Below are 15,811 nucleotides of genomic sequence, written 5' to 3' on the forward strand. Positions count from 1 at the left end.
ATTCTTAAGGTAACACCACAAAAAGGAGTTTTCTGGAGTGAGATCAGGGTTTTCTGGTGGCCAGGAGATGTCACCCCTGCCTGAAATTATTTTTTTGTGGAAATATGCCTCTTACCATTAACTCATTGTTGATTTTTATGTATAATAATTGGGCAATAATTAGAAGTATTTTCCCCAACAGCCAGACAGTTTTGATAGTTCCAACTCCTTGCCAGACAGTTTTTTTAGGGTAGCTCCGAAAGCCACGATGACCCAAACTTAATAATTCACCAACATTATATCCTATATTGGGAGCATGCGCTGACAAACTTTCAGCTTTTATAAAATGGCGTAGGTCTGGCGTTCACTAGCTCTCACTCTTGAAACAAAGATAATAATACAGTGTGAGTCACGTTAAAGTGTACATATGAAAATAGATGAAACTAGACCTATTTTTTATCGACAAAAAAGAGGTCAAAAATTTTTGAAGATTTTTTTAAATTTTTTATAGAATTTTTTTTCTTCCTATTACTTATTGTCAAAAAACCGTAATAACTTTTAAACTAAGCGGTATATCCTGATAAAATAAAAACAGTAATAATGCTTAATAACAGGCGATACTAAAATAATACATAAAATACACAAAAAAGGCCAACAAATAATAAAAATTGATATTTTTTGAAAAAAATCTGCATAAATTCGTGTTTTTTTGGTTTTCTATGATTAGATAATACGATAGAGAATAATAAAAAGTAATAAAAACTACCTGTTATAGGGGCATTTTGATATACAGTTTTGATATACAATTTTGAATGTCGCGCCCGGAGAGGCTTAGTTCACACGATCATAGCAAATGTTGTGATAGGGATAGAGACGTGCGATTTTTGGTTTTACAAAGATAATACGATAGAGAATAATAAAAAGTAATAAAAACTACCTGTTATAGGGGCATTTTTTGGAGAAATTTATCAAATAACCAAAAAAACACGAATTTAAAAGCAGATTTTTTTCAAAAAGTATCATTTTTTATTATTTGTTGGCATTTTTTGTGTATTTTATGTATTTTTTTAGTATCGCCTGTAATTTAGCATTATTACTGTTTTTATTTTATCAGGATATACCGCTTAGTTTAAAAGTTATTCTGTTTTCTTTACAATAAGTAATTGGAAGAAAAAAAAAATCTATAAAAAATTTTAAAAAAATCTCAAAAAATTTTTGACCTCTTTTTTGTCGATAAAAATAGGTCTAGTTTCATCTATTTTCATATGTACACTTTAACGTGACTCACACTGTATATTAAAATTCGTGTCAGTTGATACTTCATCTACTTAATAGTAGGACTAGGCATAGCACATTATAGAACCTTGGAAGAGCGCAGGAGTGACCATTAAAACCAATTCTCAAGGATTTCGTTATAGATATTTGCGTTCATAACCGGCATTGTCTATAGTTTATTGTGCTCGAAGACGTGCGTGTTGAAATACATTTCTGTCAAATAACCGTAGTCGTCACGGCTATATTTATTTTTAATCAACCTTATCTTCTTATTTGTCAAGACTGACTAACAACAACAGGGTTAAGATCAGGGATGTTATGGATATCCGTATCCGTAACCGAAACTATCGGATATCCGAAATAAAAAATATCCGTAACCGAAACCGATTCAAAAGTTTCGGATAAAGGCGGCGTCTAAATCTTAATATTTTTAATATTTGTTACTTGTCTTGCATCCCCTGGCACCATTCTGATATGCCCGCCTGTTTTACCTCCATCATAGGTACCGTCATAGTATAGTACATAAAGTGGCTATGTGGGTCGTGCAGCATTTTAATCTTAGAATTTTACCTTTTTAAAATTCTAATATTCGTAACCGAAATTATCCGAAACTTTCGGATAATCTGAAATTATTTACTGTCCGTAACCGTAACCGAAACCGGTATAATATTATTCTAATATCCGTAACAGTATCCATAACCGAAACTTCATATACATAACATCCCTGGTTAAAATACATTTCAGACTCTACATTAGTATTTTTGAAATGCGATAAATATGTGCCCCATTAAACAATTAAAATAAAATCATCTCGGTAGTCCACAAATAACATGAATATTTTTGAACTCCGCTGATTCTAAAAAGACCTTGAAACTATTTTTTCTAGTCAATGGACAGAATCACACTCTCAACAGTTTTATTAAATTAGAGTAGCTACACAGAAAAAAGATTTATTAATTTAAAATCCTATTCATGTCTTTTAGTGAGCTGAAAAGCTTTCAATTTTCCATTTCCACGGAAAAGAGCTTTAAAAGAACGACTTCAGGTCATTCAACTTTAAGACAAAATTAGGAGATTATTATAACAATCGATTTGTTGAGTAATATTGTCCAATCCGTTCCGTCTCGCATGATGTGCGTAAACAGTTTAACTAGCGTTCAACAACACAAATATTTGAGGCAGCTTTATAGCAATCATCATTATTGTTCGGCCACGGTCGTTACGGATTCCTTGCGCGTATCTGTAAAAGCATCGCGTACGAAATCGAATTACTCGCCAGCGGAACACAACCGGTATCATGTGAACGTGTAATCGAATAACATGACACGTTCGAGCATTTAAATATCGATTAACGTGAATCTGCTGTAAAATCGTTTACGTTTCAGACGGACTTAAGGGTAACGAATTGTTAAATCAATACATTATCTACACGCAACTCTAGAATCAAAATGAAATGGGAATCTTTTAGTATACGTTTAGTTTGTTTACCTTTAAGTTTACCTTATAGCCGAATAGTGTTAAAATATTAACGAATACGTTTTTCATGAAGTACCTACCTACTTACTACGTAACTAAAGGTATTGTGGTCTGCTGCACATCCAAGACTACGTCTGAACTTTGTGCAAATAATAATACGATTTTTACAGAACTCGATAATCTACTCCAGACGAACTTAATGTTGTCCAGTCGATTTAACCTAAGCACCCACTGCTGCCGAAATAACAGCGGTACCTTTAAGTAGTTACTTAAAACAATTTGCCGTGCACTGCCCCAGACACGCCTCGTTCGTAGAATAAGCTTTAAACATAAAAACAATCGCGTTGCGGATTTCAATTTCACACGTTAGATACGTTTCAGATACTTAAAACTTACTGCAACTAGCTTCTGGGCTTAACTTCCCGTTAAAACTGATTTTTATTGAAAAGAAAATGAGTTGAAATGAAACGGTCGTCAGCAATTTACTTATACCGTTCGTTCGAATCTATTTTTTTTGTTCGACTAATAAAGGTTAATTAACCTAATTAGGTTAGAGATTGCGGAATGATTAGACTAGAATAGAAATAATTAAAGCGCTAGATTTAAAAACGTTTTTGCTTGGTTCCAAGCAAAAACGTGAAAATTACAAGCGTTAGTCGCGAAGCGAATTGAATTAGAGTCAGTTATATTAACCAAGCAGTCTGGTTAATGTTAACTGACTCTAATGGCAGATTAAAATGAGTATGAAAAGAAAAATGCGCTAACTAATGCTCTCGTGAAATCTCTATGATACATTTTAGTGATTTAATCAATATTAATATTAAAGGTCTTCAACTTTCTAGATATCTGGGTTTTTAGTTACCAATGAACGGTTGGGGGCGAGGAACCCTTAATTTTTATTCTATGTGTCGGTACCTAATTTGACGTAAATTTGACGTAACGAATCAATTTGACGTAACCTGATTGATTAGTGTAATTTTGTATACGTATACGCTTTATTTACCTTACATTAAAGCTGTTTATCCCTAAAGGTTCGACGTGCTGGTCAACGGAGGAGGCGCCGTGACGCTGCAGTTCCAACGATCACCGTTCAAGCCTCTACGGAAGACTGTCTTCGTGCCCTGGAACCAGATCGTCGTGCTGCCGCCTGTTGAAATGGAACTTAGTGACGAGAGCGTCAAAGTGCCCACACCGAGGTTAGTCAATTGTTTTTATAAGCTTTTCAGGAAAATGGGAGCTAAACCAAGTGGGTAAGGTTTTGTTTTAATTGACAGGTTTTAGACTGTTCTTCACATCTAGAGTGTATGTAATGTAGAGACAGATTATACTTATACATACTAAAAGCATGTTAAGCAAAATGTAGACACGCTTGCATTACTTACTTAACTAGATGTAGATTCTTCCTATTATTCGGAGCGTAAGTATTCGGTGATACTCAAAATGTACCTACATTATATTTACAACTATTCGACAGACCTTTGCCAAAAATGTACAGAGTCAACAGGGTAAAGGATCATCAAGTTTTCTTATGTTACTAGATCCAAACCTACTACCTTCTATCTATGAATCGATGACTACACTTTAAACGCTCTATCTCGATATAGATGAAGAACATAAGTACTCGCATCACATAGATAAAGATAACGTGTACAAAATTATTCACACGACACCTTCGGTTCCACAGAGCACCACCTCGTCTAGACTGGTCGCCAACGCCACAATGGTGGGAAAACGAGTCTGGGCCGTGCCCATCACACGACCACGAGCGACTGCGACCTGAAGTGATTGCTGTACCGCCTCTAGCAGCGCCTGCTGCTTCACACCACACTCCCAACACCGTCGTCTACCCGGAGGCTCAGGTAAATGTTGATCTAAATTTTATGACGTCACTTCTGTTTGTAAAAGCCGTTAACCACTTTACCGATAGTGGCTGAATTGTTGCCACCATATTTTGAACTTTATTGACATACTGGTTCAAAACCAATGAAAAATATTTTTTTCTATACTGGTTAAAGGGGAAAGAGTGAAGGAATAACAAAACGTAATCTATAACGCCAGGGCTAGCCTGCCAGGGTGGTTTACGTGTTAGGTTAATTCCTCTTTCAGTGAATTGATAATGAATGATAGCTTATTATTGGGCTACCTATTTCAACCTGATCTGGCGTATGAAAGTACTTAGTGCTCTTTGATCAACTTCCTGATATAAATACATACCAATAAAGAATTCACCAATCTCTCAAATAAGGCCGATCAATTCAATTTATTGGTACAGAATGGTCTATTTAAGAAATAAACCAATTTTTGATTGCAGAGTGAAATAACTGAGATATTTCCGTCGCTTTCAAAATAAATGGAAAAGCGAAAGGTCATGACTGTGTGGGTGGTTTCAAGTCCCATCTGAGTCAATCGATTTCAAGTAAGAAATCATGATTGAAATATCTCTAAGACAGTTTCGTTACTTTTAATAACAGGAATCGAATATATTTTTAGTAAAGGTCATGGCTTCGTAATCAGGTACCCAGAAAAATATAAATAGTGGGTATTTGCTCGGCTGACATTAGAATTACGAGTAGGTATATAACGTATCTAATGAACAGTATTATGAACCCAAGCTGAATGAGGCTAATGTGTTCATTTATCAAAACGAAAGCAAAATTACATGACTGTTATTAAATTGGTTCCGTACATTCAAACGAGTATGTCCGTAAATATGTCATCGTCCTGCGAGCGTGTTATTATTCCCTTCGCGCACGTATCGCTCTGTGCGAATTTGCGGGCAATTTACTAAAATTACCCCATGACGCAATCTTACATTTCCTATAAATATTCAAAGCTACAAAGTCGGGTTTTGCATTATATTTTCAGGAGTTATTTGCAATAAATGTCCGTTCATATTCGTTCCAACGTGACGATTTAGCTTCCAATCGTCACGTAGGAACGACGACACATAAAAAAACATAGTGGCTTCATAAACAGTTTTAATAGGTGCTATGGGGGCGTCCATTAATAACGTGAGACTTTGGGGGGGGGAAATTGTAATAAAAGTTATTTTTTTACGCAGGTCGTGTTTTTTTTATAAGATCTAATATTTTCCAAGCATGGATCATCTCATTTACATAGAAACTAAATAGGCATTTTGGAAAATCTCCGTGAGATTGGGGGGTGGGGGAGGGGGTCTGGCAAAATCTCATGAAATCTCACCAAGGGGGGCGGGGGGTGGTAAAAAATAGCCAAAATTGTCTCATTACCTAATGGACGCCCCCTATGGTGCTAGTCTGATGTTCTGATACTATTTTACCTTGTAACCTACCGACTAACTACTATGCGAGAACTGTAGAGACGGTATCGATTGGTGCCCAATTAGAGAGTTCCTGAAACTTCCTGAAAAAAGTTTTTTCACTTACACAAAATAAGTAATAAGTACCTAAATATAAAATAGAGTAAACTCGTATTCTAACTTAAACAAAATGGTCGGGAAAACGAAATTGCCTACACCTACTTTCCTTCTTAACCTTGCTAAATCTACCACAGATCGTGAGCGAGTCGATCGGCATCCCTGGCTCTTCTGTCAAACTGACGTACCGGTCGTCCCAATCCGCGGGTTACCTTTCGTGCGTGCACGTGCAACTTACACGCCGCGTGGTGCCCGCCGCGCTAGCCAGGGTGCATGTGCGCGTCGAGATAGAAGGCTCGCTGCATACGCACACGTATGAAGCTGATCCTGACCTGACGCATGTGTTCGCGTGGAACAAGAGGAACGTTTACAAGCAGAAGGTAAGGAACAGGATATAGATTTTTTGTATATTCTATTCTAATCTGGCACTCATGGAGTCAGTGGCGGCGTAAGGCGTAGGCGACGTGGGCCACCGCCTACGGCCTCGCGGAACAAGGGGCCTCGCGCATCAAAAATTTTGCTCACATGACAAATTTAACTTTTAAATACTATTAAATATAAATTATTGATAGCTAAACAATGTAGTTAATTTTTTTTTTTCCAAACAAATTCAGCCATAATCAGACACAAAATTAAGCAACAACACGGTTTTAAGTGACAAACATTATTCTTTGGCGCAAAATTCCTTTAAAAATAATCACTGAATCAAGAAATCAGAAACTGTCAATGAATAGACCATTGACCCGTTTTTTTTTATTATTTCATAAAATCCGTCTTCAGGTCGCCACAGAACTAGGCCTCGCGAAATCTGTCTTGCCCACATCAAATTTAGGTCTTGCCCCGCCACTGCATGGAGTACATCGTGCATCGAGGTCGTGTCTTACTACTGGTCTCTTCTTCATCTGCTGCCTTGATAAAAAGTTAAATAATAGGCAAAAGCTAAGCTCACCTCACACAGGAAACGCTTGGGAGAATTTTACGATATCTTAGAGATAAAGAACTCCCTTAAAATTACTACCTCTAACCTACCTGTGATCTACAGTTCCAAAGAAGAAAATATCATTCTCTGATCCATCTATGACCAGACCAGACCAGACCAGATTATTTTTATGTACAAAAAAATAACATCAATCTTTGCTCACCCCAGGTTTACGGTCAAGCCCAAGCTAAGATCTCCATCGGCTACGAATACTCGTCCTGTTCCTCCATCGTGTGGGAGACTCAGACAGCCACATTGGCTGGCTTCGACGTAGACATCTCCGATATCGGCGGCTGGGGCCTGGATATCCACCACCATTACAACTTCCATGAGGGCATCTTGCAAAAGGGTGACGGAGCGCTTCTGCATTTGAAGCAGTATCCTAGAACTGTCCAGGTAAATACAAAATTGAATAGTCAGTCATTTCTGACTGAAATACATTAGTGAATAAAGAACATCTTTTCAGTAAGGAAGGAGTAATCACATTGTTAACTGCTCAATTTCAGGTCGTGATGGGCACAGGCCTTCAACGATCCTTGGACTGTCCTGACAACTGCAACGGCAAGGCAGCTGATTCTCGTCTCCTGACCCCTACCGCTTTGACCTCTGGCCCAGATGGTTCATTATACGTCGGCGACTTCAACCTTGTGAGAAGAATAACCCCCGAGGGCGTCGTAACCACCGTGTTGAAACTAGAGTGAGTTTTACTAATTCATGAGCCAGCAAAATTATACTACCCAAAAAGTGCTACAAAAGCTAATTGCAGCACCCTCATAAAATGTTAATTAGAGTAATACCTGTAAAATATTTTACTACTGCTTTATAGAGTTCATAAAACCTGTTATAATAAAACACCGTTGCATTTACAGAACCACCCAAGTGGCGTACCAGTACTACATTTGCATATCACCTGCCGACGGAAATCTCTACATATCAGACTCGGAAAGGCACCAAGTTCGGAAAGTGCTTCTCTTGGAGAAAGTACGTGATCCAGCTACTAACTCTGAACCTGTGGTTGGCAATGGTGATCGATGTGTGCCTGGAGACGACTCCAACTGTGGTGATGAAGGCCCAGCTATTAAGGCTAAACTGGCTCATCCCAAAGGTACGAAAATTAGTTACAATTCCATGATGCAAGTCTCAGCAATTTAATTTCTTTTAAGAATTATGATTACTCATTTCGTATTTTTTTTCTTTTCAGGTCTTGCTATTGCTGCAGACAGAACTATGTATATAGCAGACGGAACTAACATTCGAGCAGTTGATCCAAATGGCATCATCCACACTTTGGTAGGCCACCATGGTCACCACAACCACTGGTCTCCAGTTCCATGCAGAGGAGCTATACCACCATATGAAGCTCAACTACAATGGCCAACTGGAGTAGCTCTTTCACCTCTTGATGGGTCGCTATACTTCATTGACGACAGAATAATACTGAAGCTGACCGCGGATATGAAGATCAAGGTAGTTGCTGGGCAGCCGTCCCACTGCAGGCTTGGAAGCGATGGAAAGCCAATTACTAAGCCGATGAACAAAACGAATACAGACTTCAGAGAAGATTCCAGCTTAGGCACAATCTTAGCTCTAGCATTCGCACCGAGCGGGATTTTGTACGTTGCCGAGTCTGACTCAAAGAAATCGAACACGATCAAGTCTATTGATCCTTCAGGAAAGATAATGCACTTTGCTGGCAAGGTCCAAGAGAATCTGAAAGAACTTAGCTGTGAATGCAATTCTTCTACTTCGGCCACAGTAGTGCCAATGAACCCTCGGGGCGAAGAAGCTGGATGCCCATGCAGGCTAAGCGTGGCAGCAGGAGACGAACCGCCCACAAGTACTGAAACGCTGCTATCGTCAAACGCCAAATTCCAAACGATATCAGCTCTAGCCGTTACCCCAGATGGAGTTTTGAATGTTGTAGACCAAGGTAAATATTTATACTTATTATGTTAAAGGTGTGATGTGATACAGATTTTGGTGTTATAAATATGATATTATTAATCTCCGTATTTTTTTCACAGGTTCTCTACATATATTAGCCCTGAAGCATTATTTGCCAACGCATGATGAGAATGGAGAATTCAGAATACCTTATCCACCCACATCAGAAATCTATGTCTTCAACCGTTACGGTCAACACATTACTACCAAAGACTTGACTTCTGGCAAAACAAGATATTCATTCCTGTATTCCAAAAACACCAGTTTCGGAAAATTGTCAACAGTTACTGATGCGTCTGGAAATAAAATACAGCTGCTCAGGGACTACAGCAATGTTGTCAGCTCGATAGAAAACACGCAAGATCACAAGTTGGAACTGAAGATATCTGGTATTGGTTACCTAACAAAGATAAGCGAAAAGGGAACATCTGAAATCGAGTTAGATTATGATGCTAATAGCGGTTTACTCAACAGTCGATCAGGGGTAAGAATAATATAAGTTAATCCTAATATAATAAATAACCGTATATTCAACTACATATGTTATGTAGGTACCTCAAACCATTTATTTATGCAATTTTTCTCATACTTATTTTTTTCTTTCAGGCCAGTGAAACAGTTATCTACAATTACGACGAACTCGGCCGCGTCACCAGGATTATTATGCCTTCTGGAGAACAGGTCCACATAACTTCAGGCCTGGCCAAGAACTACGGACTCGCTGTTACAGTATCCAACCCAGCCAGTACCATCCCCGTTGGTGTAGCTAAGAAGTGCGAATACGTACTACATGGACAATCGTTCAAGCAAATTACCATAAACAATGGTAAACAAATCACAGAGGGCCGAATCTATTCTAACAACACGCTGATGTTGGAAACACCTTGGTCTGGGAAGTTTGAAAGTATCGCAGCCGCTAAACATCCACTGCTAGAAGCTGCTCTCCCTATCGAAGCTGAAATGCTCCACATGTGGTCACACCAAACCTCTACTTTCGGTGATGGACTAATTAACAACATGTACTCATTGTACACCTTGGTCGGAGATGTCCGAAACCCCCAGCAAACATTGAATAGAGAAATATGGGTAAACGATTCGAGAGTCCTAATCATCGAATTTGATCAGTTCAAGAGTAAAGAAACATTTTTCAATGCTGACAGGAACCCGCTATTCACTATAGCTTATGATGTCGCTGGATTACCGTTATCGTTTACACCGCACGGCGCTGGAGTTCCTCTCAACATTTCGTATGATAGATTTTACCGAATCAACGGTTGGAAGTGGGGAGAAAGCGAAGAAACATACAACTACGATCCTCATGGCATGCTATCAGAAATCACAAGTCCTCAAGATGGCACTAAATTTATTTACTACAATGAGGGCAATCTAGTCTCTAAAATTACTTTAGCTAGTCAAAGAAGTTTCAAATATTTATATGATGGAGATGGTGGTTTGACTCATGTTATTTTGCCCTCTGGGACAAATCATTCCTTTAGCGTACAGCCATCAATAGGATTCTTGAGAGTGACATATACACCTCCAGGATCTTCTAAGAAGTATCTGCAACATTACTCTCATACTGGTGAACTGCTGCAAACAGTGTTCCCTGGTGATGGTGCAAGAGTAGTCTACCGATACTTTACTACTAACAAGGTGTCAGAAGTCATTCACGGAGATGGTCAAACTCAAATACACTACTCAGAGAACAGTGGACTACCATCTGAAATCTTACACGTTGATCGAGACGTCGACTACCGATGGGAATCAACCTACGCCGGTGGTCTTCTGATGGAAGAAAGACTGGACTACGGAGCTAAAACTGGCCTTAGCAATGCTAAAATAATTTACGAATATGACAACAACTACAGGATAACATCCGTGCAAGGAAGAATTGGTGGCCAAACCCTTATTCCACATCACATCATTTATAATAGCAAGACAGGCGCTCCTGAAATCTTGGGACAATTTACAGCGTCTAAGCAAAAGTGGAATGAAACTTCAGTTTACGATGGAATCGCCATGTTTTCACGCACTCTGAACGAACAGTTCCTAGAAAAGGAGGTAACTGTAAATATTCACAGGATGGAAGTTTTCAGGATGGAATTCTCCTACGACAAACATGGCAGAATATCACAAACACGAACTCACACGAGAAATGTGGGTGTCAATAGCTACACGAATGTTAAAAACTATACATGGGACTGTGATGGGCAGTTGACTGGAGTAGAGGCTCAAGAGCCTTGGGGCTTTAGGTATGATGATAACGGGAACATGCTGTCTTTGACGTACAGAGGAAACACGATTCCAATGGAATACAACGACATGGACCGTATAATCAAGTTCGGTGAAGGTCAATACAGATACGACAGCCGTGGATTGGTATCCCAAAATGCCAGGGAAGAAAGATTCCAATACAATTCCAAAGGATTGTTGATAAGGGCGACTAAACGTGGAAGATTTGATGTCCGCTACTATTATGATCATCTGGATAGGTATGTATTCTTTANCTTAATTCACAGATTTTTTGATACATGCACTCAGTATAGGTACATAAGTATGTGGTATCTAACGTAATCGTTATTTGCAGGCTTTCTACAAGAAAAGACAACTTCGGTAACGTAACGCAGTTCTTCTACACCAACAAAGAGAAGCCGCATGAAGTGAGCCACATTTATTCGCCTCGTGAGAATAGATTCATGACGTTGGTTTACGACGACAGAGGACATCTTATTTACACGCAGGTATGTATTTTAAAATTCCCTCAGATGTTCTACTCTGTAAGGCCCAGTGTTCTTAGCATAGTAACTAATAAATTATTTAATTTCAGGTCGCCCGACATAAATACTACATTGCAACCGATCAATGTGGAACACCAGTAATGGTTTTCAATCAATATGGAGAAGGCATCAGAGAAATCATGAGATCACCGTACGGTCATATCGTTTACGACTCCAACCCCTACTTGTATCTGCCAGTTGACTTCTGTGGAGGACTCTTGGACCAAGTGACTTCCCTGGTCCACATGGCAAACGGAAAAGTATATGACCCTCTGATTGGCCAATGGATGTCACCTCTCTGGGAAAATCTCATTGAAAGAATACATACTCCAACTCAACTGCATTTATACAGATTCAATGGAAACGATCCTATCAATGTTAGGCCGCAGGATAAGAAACCAACAGGTACGTATCATCAAAACTTAATAATCAAAATAAAATTGAGTTTTAGTCTCAGCAAGTTTTAACACCATAATTCTTTTACAGATCATTTATCATGGCTGAAACTACTAGGATATGACACGAAGAGCTTGGCGCCACAGCTGTATCCTGATGAATTGCCAGGAGGAGCGGTAGTTCCCAGTGTGCCTCGCACCCGCCCGGTGTGGGGCGCGGCTCCTACGAATCCCGGACCGGGCATGCCAGGCGCCATGGCATTACTTCCCAGCGTCACCATCGAGTCAGGCTTCCTTTCGCACATGTCTAACAAGCGGATAGCTGATTTCCGAAGCCTATCTATTCCTGCCATGTCCGCATTGAAGACGGATGCCCTGGACCTGGCTCCGAAGCGAATCGGCTCAGATTCGGAGCCGCCGTTCGGCCGCGGGATCCTCGTGTCGCGGAACTCCCGCGGCCGCGCCGTCGTCACCACGGTCCCGTCAGCGAACGCCATCTACCGAGACGTTTACACCTCGGTGTTCAACCGCTCGCACCTGCTGCCGTTCTCGTTCGTGGTGCACGGCGACCAGCAGGACGTGTTCTACTTCGTGAAGGAGGAGACGTGGCGGGCGGCCGACGACAAGCAGCAGCTGAAGCGGATGCAGGGTAAACTGAACGTGACGTTCCACGAGATCGCGGAGGCGGGCCGCTCGTACGCGGACGTGAAGATCCACGGCCAGACGAGCATCGTGAACCTGCGCTACGGCACGAGCGCGGAGCGGGAGCGGCAGCGGCTGCTGCACCACGCCAAGGCGGCGGCGGTGCGCAAGGCGTGGCACCGCGAGCGCGAGGCGCTGCGCGGCGGGCTGGGCGGCTCGCTGGACTGGTCGGCGGCCGAGCTGGACGAGATCCAGAAGGCGGGCTCGGCGGGCGGCTACGAGGGCGAGTACGCGCACGACGTGGCGCGCTACCCCGAGCTGGCCGAGGACCCGTACAACGTGCGCTTCGTGAAGAAGCGCGCCGACCGCAGCGAGCGCCGGCGGCGGAAGCGCGAGGACTGCCGCGCGCCCTGGTGGCTCGCGTGGAACGACTGCTAGTGACGCCGCCATCCATATGCCAAATCTGTGTGTGTCGACGACTGAGTGACGGATGAACGCGCGAGTGATTGTGATATATTTTGTAAATAGTCTCTATTAATTGTTAATTGTTGATGTATGTATGTACGGTAGACGCGAATCCCTATCGCTATGTAAATAATAAAATTTAATTTGCAGGGAGAGAATGGACCTTTTGAGAGGACTGATATTAAATAAATGTAATGTATGTATAAATAAGACGATTTATGTGAATATGAAATTATTTATACTTATTTATCGGTAAAAAGCTTCGATTGTGTCCAATGTTCTTATAAAATTTAGATGAAGACTATTTGAAAGAATAAAAAGGCATACTTTTTTAACCAAATTAACATGTAGTTTTATATTTCCTCGTTTCATTATCATGTGTCACACGAATCATACAGAGAGATTAGATAATAATCATGAACTAGGAAGAAATTTAAAATCATGCATAAATAAAAGAGGAGATTGTGTAAAAGTTATTTATTTATGTCCGAAACGTCAATGTCTGAACAACGTACTCGAGTTAATTTTTACAATATCAATTTATACACAAATTCATGTCAACGCAATCATATAAATTTTATGATACACCACTAAGAAATAATGTCAGTATGCATATCACATCTCATTTAAATTAATATTTACAACGCAGTAGGATAAATCAATGCATGTGGACATCGGAAACATTCAACTATCGAACTGAATAAAATTGGATTACGTGTAAAAATCTCCATTACAAAATATATACAATAATAATATTATTATCTCTTAAAATAGTCATTTACATGTTCTGAATAAAGTATATTTTACAAACACATTTACATATTGAGCTACTTGTATGTCCGTAAACAAATGAGATCAACAATTCGCACAATTACTCACATACTAAAAGTTCATAATATGCAATGCAACAGTAGTAATAATAACTCGGCAACATATGTTCACGCTACTTATCAAATGCCCAGGAAATATTCTAAATAGAAAAACAAAGCACAATAATATTTAACTAGGCATATCATAGAATGCCTATTTGAACACATTTCTGATATCAAGTATCATTAATTACAGCAACAGTATAGGTACACAATATCCATTAAAATATAGAACACAAAATGTTCATGACTTTACATGTAACATGTCTGCGATATTATTTTGGCAGGTAACATATTCTATGAAACAAGATAATTGTGCGTATGACAGTATAACATGTCGCGGTAATTATAACAATCATTCACTAAAATATTAAAACTGTAGTATAAATAGCATCAGAGAAATTCATATAATCGTTGCATTATTAAATCACTCTTGTCTGGCGTTATGATTGCGAAAATATTAAAATTGACTAATCTACCAATGAGGTTCAACTATAGGATAAAACAAACAACCGCTAAAAATCAATAAACAAAGTTGCCGATTCGGTTGCACCATTATTATAATGAAACCGTAAAATCTGTGTGCTTACCATGAGTTTACGTTAGGTGTGCTCGCTAGCGAGTACGTCAAACATTTTATTTCATGAAATTAGCCACTAGGGGCGCTGCACAATATGTCATAATATTTAATGACATATTTTTACGCAGTCGCTAGCGAGCACACCTAACGTAAACTCATGGTAAACACATTGTAGTGTCAAACTAAAAAGCTATACAGGGTGATATAAAGAAATAAAGTTATAATAGATGACTTATGTAAATACTGGGAATACAATCATTATAGTCCCAAAAACAATGTAATATTTTAACTAACGATAAAGAGCGGATTAACTACAGTATTATGGCGTAAAATGACATATTTCAGTTTGACACTTCTAAATTTTACAGCTGTATCTTGTTATCCACCAGTGAGGAATAAAACACAGTATCTATAATGGAACAGCAGAATCTGCGCACATAACACTGAAGTAGTAATGATAAAATTAGTAGTTAATAAGCAAGCTGAAGCAGCTTAGTGACATTTGCTAGAGGACATAATGGTAAGTTGAGCATAATCAAAATAAAAGATCAATTACTGTGCATCTTTACAAAACCGTCTCTTCACGGTTGAGTGATGCGAGCTTAGGAAAAAAAAGAAAACTGAAGTTTAACTATAGTTTTGACAGTATTGATTTTTTGGCCAATTTTTCCATCATCAAATAACTTGCCACAATGCCAAGTTTTTCTTTAGGTGAAAGAGCTGATTACCATTCTATTTATTTGATCTGCCCACACTTGTCAAACTTTATTAAACAACTTGTCCTCGTAATCTTTAAAAATCATCATTCTTAAAAAGCCTGTCATTTTAAAACATTTAACTCGTAAAAACACAAATGGTTTCAGCATCACCACCTAGAAACAAATTATACTACATTCATAGGCCTACCGAGGTCTTATGGCCTGCTGTTACAGGAAACTTTTAAATCAATGAACAATAGGAATTGCCAAAATATAATTTTAACGTTTTCATTTATTTTAATCCTCCAAACTCTACAGACCATAGGACGTCGGCAAGT

The 15,811-nt window shown here is 39.3% G+C and overlaps 1 protein-coding gene across 2 annotated transcripts in view; it reads left to right on the forward strand.

Moving 5' to 3' along the window:
* The window catches only part of Ten-a (Teneurin-a transmembrane protein), a 48,666-nt gene extending 35,000 nt beyond the window's left edge, over positions 1-13,666 (forward strand). For both annotated transcript variants that reach the window (XM_028302298.1, XM_028302299.1), the window contains 12 exons: positions 3,762-3,926; positions 4,415-4,589; positions 6,262-6,504; positions 7,272-7,499; positions 7,610-7,800; positions 7,973-8,208; positions 8,305-9,033; positions 9,128-9,531; positions 9,654-11,539; positions 11,635-11,788; positions 11,875-12,229; positions 12,311-13,666. In XM_028302298.1, the coding sequence (XP_028158099.1) occupies positions 3,762-3,926; positions 4,415-4,589; positions 6,262-6,504; positions 7,272-7,499; positions 7,610-7,800; positions 7,973-8,208; positions 8,305-9,033; positions 9,128-9,531; positions 9,654-11,539; positions 11,635-11,788; positions 11,875-12,229; positions 12,311-13,299 (5,755 nt within the window). In that variant the 3' untranslated portion in view covers positions 13,300-13,666. The remainder of the gene's footprint in view (positions 1-3,761; positions 3,927-4,414; positions 4,590-6,261; positions 6,505-7,271; positions 7,500-7,609; positions 7,801-7,972; positions 8,209-8,304; positions 9,034-9,127; positions 9,532-9,653; positions 11,540-11,634; positions 11,789-11,874; positions 12,230-12,310) is intronic.
* Positions 13,667-15,811: the final 2,145 nt, after the last annotated feature.

This window comes from Ostrinia furnacalis, unplaced genomic scaffold (genome assembly GCF_004193835.3).
Source record: "Ostrinia furnacalis isolate ACB-3 unplaced genomic scaffold, ASM419383v2 OfSCF1098, whole genome shotgun sequence".
NCBI classification, from domain to species: domain Eukaryota; kingdom Metazoa; phylum Arthropoda; class Insecta; order Lepidoptera; family Crambidae; genus Ostrinia; species Ostrinia furnacalis.